This window comes from Artibeus jamaicensis, unplaced genomic scaffold (genome assembly GCF_021234435.1).
Source record: "Artibeus jamaicensis isolate MK-2021 breed Jamaican fruit bat unplaced genomic scaffold, CSHL_Jam_final scaffold_916, whole genome shotgun sequence".
Classification (NCBI taxonomy): domain Eukaryota; kingdom Metazoa; phylum Chordata; class Mammalia; order Chiroptera; family Phyllostomidae; genus Artibeus; species Artibeus jamaicensis.
Window position 1 is genome coordinate 46,198,464 of NW_026522059.1, and position 8,208 is coordinate 46,206,671.

At 35.4% G+C, this 8,208-nt stretch overlaps 1 protein-coding gene across 1 annotated transcript in view; it reads left to right on the forward strand.

The window, feature by feature from the left end:
• The window catches only part of BPNT2 (3'(2'), 5'-bisphosphate nucleotidase 2), a 42,906-nt gene extending 36,000 nt beyond the window's left edge, over nucleotides 1-6,906 (forward strand). The window contains exon 5 of the mRNA XM_037167658.2: nucleotides 1,195-6,906. Coding sequence (XP_037023553.1) covers nucleotides 1,195-1,463 — 269 coding nt within the window. The 3' untranslated portion in view covers nucleotides 1,464-6,906. The remainder of the gene's footprint in view (nucleotides 1-1,194) is intronic.
• Nucleotides 6,907-8,208: the final 1,302 nt, after the last annotated feature.

The following is an 8,208-nucleotide window of genomic DNA, read 5'->3' on the forward strand; positions in this document are numbered from 1 at the left end:
TAGATCTCCTACTAGTTTAACTGTAGGAATATCAGAGAGAAAGAAAGCTCCAAGTACATCATGACGCTTCATATGGCAGAAGGATGCCAGGAACCATCCTAAGGGTCCTTACAATGGCTTATCTCTGGGGGACTTTTGACACCTGTGAACTTCTCGGCTTGCATGTCTGGGATGAGCCAGAGAGTCAAGTGCCCAGCCAGCTAGCCCAATGTATATTCTGTAGTGTTGTATTGCCCAAGTTACAGGTCAGGGGCTAGCTGGGCTTAGCCTTTCAGAAAAGGCTAGATAGTATACGTTTTAGGCCTTGTGAGCCACATAAGGTCTTTGTTTGGTTTTGTTTTTTAAACTACTTTTTCAAAATACAAAAATCATTTATAGCTTGAAGTCTATATAAATGTGGATTTGGCTCATGGGCTTTTTGCCCACCCTTATTTTAAATACAATTTAATATTATAAAAGTGATTTAATGCAAATAAATAGCAAATAATGGTCAGGAACATTTGTGTTTCAAAGCCTTTTCAGCACAGTAATAAGGGGAAAATATGCTTATTAACTTTTAGCATAATAGTTTTACTTTAGTGATCACATATAATTGCCTTTCTTAATATGACTTTATCATTTTGTAATAGTCTGTCTGCTAGGTTGGTAAAGAACAATAATGACCAAAATACTCAGTAGGAATGGGATAAACTAGGTTCTAGATCTAGCTTCTTCTATGGTCATTTTATTATTTTATTTGTAAATTCTATTTCACTACAAAGAGGGCATAACATAGTAGTGTTATCTTCTATTTTCTTCTTTCAAATCCAGCCTTACCACATTTTCAAATGAAACCTGTGTGTGTTTAGTTTCAGTGTAATATTCAATAGGAAATGATATGTACTGAATGTATTATTTCATAGAATACAGCCACAATGTGGATGTAAATTTAAAAAATTGTAGACATATTTGGTCATACTAGAGAATAACTAAAGTCATTTGCTTTACACTATATATTTTTTCATTTGGGTTTAATTTCTGGGCTATTACTTAAAAAATACCTGTTTAAAATAATTTGAAACTTAGCATTTGCAAAAATAGTACAAAGAGTTCCTGTATACCATGTGCTGTTATTTTTAACAATGTACTAAAAAAATTAAGCTATTTTCTTTAAATTTTCTCCACAATGACCTAATTCCTGTGTTTATCTTTTAGGTTATAAAGTTTTAGCGCTCTTAGATGTGCCTGATAAGAGTCAAGAAAAAGCTGATCTATATATTCATGTGACGTACATCAAAAAGTGGGATATATGTGCAGGCAATGCCATCTTAAAAGCCCTTGGGGGGCACATGACCACCCTGAGTGGTGAAGAAATCAGTTATACCGGTTCTGACGGCATTGAAGGCGGGCTCCTGGCTAGCATCAGAATGAACCACCAAGCTCTAGTCAGAAAACTCCCAGATCTAGAGAAGACAGGACATTAATGAGCAATGTTGATTGTAGATCACAGCTCTTCCAGAGCTGACATGGTCAGCCTAACACGCTGGAGGCTTCGGAGGATCAGTGGAAACTATGCATGGTTAAGGCCATCCCAAACTTTTTAAAGTATTTATGAAGCATCGGAGACTTCTTTTCCCTGTAATAGGATGCAAGATCAGGGAAGATGGATTGCTTCGTGTCTCAAGTATTGTCTTTATTTTTGAGACTATTTTCGTACAGTTGTCACACACGAGACATATATATATATTTGTGAATTAAAATCTGTAACTGAGTCCACATTGTTATGCGTCACCATGTTCACACAACATCATGAATCTTCATTGTTAGTACTTTCATGTAGAATTGGGCTGAAGAAAGGATTAATTTCATATAGATGTTTAATATTACTTACATCTCATTGAAAATAAAGTAATTTGGGGTTTTTAACCCCTAATTCAGATGGAAAGCACAAGAAGCCACATGTTCGTTAATATGCAACAAATGCTCTATTTATCCATTCCTGAATATTTGTTATGGATTAAAATAGAAAAGGCTTATATTGTTTTTTCTTTGAAATTTTAATAGCAGGTTCACCAGCTAGTAGAGAATATAGATGTATGGTAGTTGTGTTGTAATTTCTGTATGTGTGTGTGTGTGTTTCTCCAATGAACAATAGGTTTGTACCCATAGGTTCAACTTTTCTGACATCTTGCTGTTGGTTTTCATTTGCCCTATAGACAGTGCATGATTCCATCCTTTCCCCCTTGACCAACATTTTAGCCTTTTACTCATAAGTTTTGGATTAAGATTTCAGGGTTGGCATTGCATTTTTGGTACATTTTCTCATTAGGGACAAAATATACTATAAGGCACTACAAAAATATAAAGAATTCTATTATTAATTGAAAGTTATTTGACACTACATGAATTGGGCTAGATTTCATTATTTTCAAAAGCTTTAAGTACTTTTTAAAAAATTTGCCAAGTCTGTATATAAAAATTCTCTCATCATCAAGAATGAGTTATGGTTACTGTTATCATTAATAAATGGATCTAACCTAACCAAACTCGAAGTAGTAAATTTTGAGCTATTTTATAATTGCCCTTCAGATTAAAATTATGCAAGTTAAAATGAATTTTTGAAGCATCATTTTTCTAGTCAGTGTGCAGGATCTGGTTGGAAGAACGGCTGTGGCCTGTTCACCGTGTCACTGTAATTAGGACCTTGCTTTGTGGACTACCATTGGGATGTCTGATTTCTTTCATTGTGATATCTGAAAATTCATGTATGCAAGCAGTACCATGATTTCATGTGACTTTGATGTCCTTGTATTTTGTAACACTGATAAGGAGAGAGATTTCTCACAGTTTCCTTTCCTCCCTCCCTTTTTTCCTTCCTTCCTTACCCCTAAAGCAATTTTCCATTTATTCCCTATCTTGGAGATAAATTTGACCAAAGAAGGAACAGCCAGCCTCACCGGGTGGAATGTGCATATATGGTTTTAGGTTTGCATATAACACTATTCTCCAAAGCCCTTTAATTCCTCATTAGGAAATTGAATTTAGCATGATGCACAGGTTTCCACCCAGTCACTAGTGACTGGCCATGAATCTGATAGGCCTCACTACATAGGCTTTTTTATTCAGTGACAATTCGCTCAAGAATTTTGGTAGTTGGAATACTTGATATTTAAACAGGACTTAGGAATTTTGAACAGATTATTAAAGACTTCATCTTTTTACTTTGCAATGAGATGAGAAAATCCTTTTTTCCTCAGGAGACATAGAAAAAACACACAGAGTGTTTCCAGAGTTCTGTAGTAGGAGAGCATTTTTGTCAGTGTAATTTGCCAAACTTCGGGAACCAGAACTAGCATAGTAGGAAATGGAATTTCTTCAATTGGAGTTGGGGATTTCTCCCCAATATTATATGGAAACTTTAGTAAGTATGATTGCTTTGGTTTTATTTTTAACTTTATTAATTGCATGTAGATAATGACTTTGTGAAGAAATTGTGTGCAAAAATTAAAATATTGGCTGTCAGTTAAATTTATTTTTATAATTTGGAATAGTCTAGTTACTAATGATTTTCAAGGGCTTTTATAGAAAGTCTTTAAATTTACTTGTTTCTGAAAGTCAGTATACATCACAGAACTAATATAACTACAAAGAACAGTATTTATATTTATTTATGTAAGACATTATTCACCAGCACATAGCCAAACACCTTTATGAATAAGTGAGGCACGTACTGCCTCCTAGGATTACATAAATTATTTCTAAAATGTAGCAAAATAACTAGAGTTTACTTTTAGTGAATCTTATCTCCCCAACTCCTGGTCTTCCCTTTCCCTCATCTTTGTCCTTACTTAGAGGGTCATTTTCCCTTAAAACTGAGTTTTACACATCACATTAGTGAAAGCAGCAACATCATAACCTCAGTAGCCGTCAGCTATCCCCTTTTTCTCCCTCTCTTTCTACCTCGTTCCCTATCTCCCTAGCCCCTAATGTTCTCATTTTATTTCTGCTCTTCTTTCTTAATCAATATAATCTTCCCCAAACCTTATCCAGGAATTCTTTCACAGACATAATTTATCTTAAAATTGGCTGCTGTAATCTTGGAGTAGAACTGAAGCTCCAGTAGTTCCCAGTGATCAATCCTGGTGGAATCCTAGCTGGCCGTTTTCAGACTTCCCGGAAAAAGTAAAGTGTAAGCACTTCAAAACCACAGAGCTTTGTGCTGTTAAATCTAATTCAATGCTTCTGTCTTTACAAAGCAATTCTTCCAACCCATCCTTCAAAGAATGGTAATGCAGAAAATACGAGAGTTGGGTATATAAGCCTGTTTGAGAAAACTTGCTTTTTCTTTTAGTTTTCATGCTTGAATCCTTCCTTAATTCAGTTGAGATTACAAGGACCTACAAGATAGGTCCTGTCTGTCCTTGGTATTCAGTTGTCCCCTTTTCCTCAATTTTAGGTGTTTTAAAAAATTTAACATTCAAGTGAATTGTTTAGAGCTGTATAATGAAATAAGCATTTTGGTGTATGTGTTTTAAGTAACAGTTGTGCAAACTCTTCTGGGTGCCCCCTCTCAGTATTGTGCAAACTGGGGCAGAGGAAGTGGGGAAGGGTCAGTGGCTAAGAAAAGGGTGGGAAAGAGGAAAGACAGCCAAGGGGAAGGGTAGCAGAGGGAGGAGGCAAAGCACGCACCTGCCCTGACCCTGGCGATCGGGAACCTTGCCCTTGTCTCAAGCCCTTGTCTCAGATATTTAATTCAAGTATTGGCTTTCACTCAGGTGTTGACGGTGACAACTGTCCCTGATAGCCCAAGCATAAAGGAAGGCAGGAGTGCACTCCCATTCCTCAGAAAAGAGAACACCCAGCTTGCCTGTCCTAGATTACACCTTGAAAATGGCCTTATGGATACAGTCTGTGGCAAGTTAGAAATGGAAACTATTTGGGTTATTCTAACTGCAATTACTTAGTTATGTGCTGATTGCTCCCTGATAGGAACAATGATTTTTCATTTTGATTATTTTCAGTATATGCCTACAAAAGTCTATTTTGTAACTTGCATAAAATAAACCTAAACTATGGTTTTATTTTTATCCTAAAAAAATGTTGTGCCTTAACAATAGGGCATTGTATGTTAAGGGAAAACACAATCTTTTTTTTAACAGATGGGGAAAATAGGAACTTTTCACCATTAAAATTTAAGTTCTTTTAAAATGTTTTTAACATTAGAGTTGGGAAAAATTCATTAAAGTTAAAACTGATATAAAATTATTTTTGCATAATCTAGCATTTACAACAAAAATACATTTTTATAGCACATCTATCTTGGTATATAGGTTTGAAATAATACTTTATCCTTTGGTTTTTAATTTCAATGAATATAAGATCAGAATAGATTACATTTTTAAAGTTTTTACTTTTAAATCACTTTTAGTGTGCTATTATATGTTCTAGTATTGAGTCACTTTGATATTAAAACAAGTAGCTATTTATTCACTGTGCCATATCAGTAATTTATTAATGTTCAAAAATAGTGTATGTTGTGAATTACATAACAAACCAGAGCAGTTTCTAGGTGGGGGTGGGTTCTGATTACCAGTTACTGTGTGGGTAAGAAGAATTAAACTTCATACTTCAAAAGGAGGTTTTACTTTCGTGTTTTGAGGTGCTGGTTATATAAGTTGTTGGTTTTTATTTCCTCAAAGCCTGGCAGATGTTTTCATTGCAATTTGTCATTGGTAAAGGCTTACAGGGAAGCTTTCTATTTTGTTTAATTTTTAACTCTGGTAGTGAATTAATTTTGTGGGAAAATGAAATAAAGTTTTCCTTTGAGATAAAATAATATAAGCCAAACTTTCAAAAGTTAAGGATGATGGATAATATTAAAACATCTTGTTATATATTGTTTGTTGTAACGATTCCCAAACTATTGTAATTAAGGTAGTTTGTGTAATTACAAAAGCAGAAACTGATCTTTGACTGTTACAATGTTTCATTAAAATTCTCTTTGAGGTGTATGTTATACACATAGTAAATTATTATTCAAGAAAGATTGTGTATTTTTTAAGTAGAAAATATAGATTACCAAGTCACCATTAGATCAGTTAGCTCACAAAGACTTCATCTTTCTCCTTAAGTTGAAGCCTTCTTCATTTATGTTGAGTTAGACAGAATGTTTATGGGATTTGATTTATGTGTAAAATATGCACTTGAAATTCATCGCCCTTACATCCACCACTGGCAGTAGCTAAAGTCAGCTTCACAGTCCAGCAGGAGAGACCACGTCCTGCCGTGACGAACTGTGGGTGATGAACTGTGGGGCTGCCGGTGGCTTCCCCCGTTCGATGTGTTACTTGCGCTACTAGATGCATATACACAAGGGGTTGAATTGACATGATGTTTCCAGTCCATGCTCCTGCCAATTCAGACTTTGTTTTTAATCACCTTCACTTTCTGTCAGTCTCTTTCATATAATGGGCTATTGATGATGACAGGGTTAAAGTGAAAATATCTTTGAACACCCCTACCCCTCACACATTTAAAGCTGTAGAGGAACCAGGCCACTTCCTGTTGCCAAGACTTGCTTAGACACCCGAGTTTACTGGGCGTGCTGTGCCCTGCCTCACCCACACCACCAAATCGAAGGGGACAGGGGGTCTCAACCTCAGACTTCAGTGTCTACTGGAAAGTAGAACTCTCCCCCTCCTTGTTTTTAGAGCATTTGTTTGTTTTGTTTTTGATTTGTTGTTCCTCACGTATCACACTCATGCATCACACTCATTTGTAGATGTGCTGTTGTAAACTTTCAAGGACAGGGATTATATACCTTGGTGAATTTTATGTTTCTGCTTCCACCCTGGTAGCCCAATGTTTTGAACAAATTAGGTGCTTAATGTCTGTTGAACTAAGTTGAATAAAGGGTTTCCACTAGCATTAGCCTCTCTTGGTTCAGTTGAGTAAGCTGGTTGCTTGTTTTATTTTCTCTGCATATATTTATGGTTATCACCCCCCCACACACACACTAAATTACTTTTTAAAGTTTTGCTTTGGATACTACCTCTTGGCCAATTAGCTCTAGAAAATGTGATTGCCTCCAATGAAACAGTTATCTCAAACTCTGCCCTTGGATATACTTTGCCAGACAAATTTGAATTTTCTGAATAAATTGGTCATGTCTGAAATCTGTGTTACATCTGCTTTTTTCCTTTTATTTTTTAACTTTGTATACAATTCAAGGGACATCAGGTACAGTCACAATGTGTAATTGTCACACTATCCATTTGAAGAACCTGCTCATCCCAAACTCTGTACCCATCAAACAGTCACTCCTAATAAACCCTTCCCCAGCCCCCAATAACACCTGCTTTCTGCCTCTATGAATGCAGCAACTTTTAAACTCAGTTATGTGGGATTTTCTGTCTTCTCACCATTTTCACAAAATTCATGTTTGAGAATGTGTGTATGTAACAAAAATAGCTGTAACAAAATTATAACTTGAATCCTTTGTTAGATTTTTTAAAAAAGTAACAGAGGATAGAAAAAGCAAAAGAAAAGAACAAAATTATAGAAAGATGGTAAAAGAAAAAAGTATAATGAGAAAGATATCCAAGGCTTTTGTTTTCTTCAGTCTTGGAGGAGATAAAAGGTCATCCAGATCCCTGAGGGTGTTTTAGTTTTTAATTTAGTTTCTTCTAAGGCCAAAATAAAGCAAAATTCAGAAGAGTAAGACCTTTCATTCTATCACTGGCAAACCACATGTCTCCACCCTCTACTGGGTTACTTTTAGCTACAATGTTTAAGTTCATTAGCCACACTTACATATTGGCATTCTTTTCAGATGCTACATAATTGTTATTAAATTTTGCTTGTTATGTCTGAGTATTGAAAATTGTGACTTTTGCAGATTAGCATTTTCCTCTGACAAAGTTGATTATGAAAATGACAAGGTGACATGAAATACTGGTTTCAAGTGTACAACATAATTTGACATCGAAATACCCTACAAAGTGATCACGATAGGTTTAGTAACCATCTGTCACCATAGAACGTTATTACTATATTCTGACTATACGTATGTCATATGTCAACTATAATATTTTTAAATGGCAGAGTAGGGGAGGTATATAGGCTTGTGGGCTTGCTCTTTTTTAATTCTCATCTAAGGGATATGTTTATGGATTTTAGAGAAGGAGGAAGGTGAGGGAGAAAGGAACATTGATTTGAAAGAGACATTGA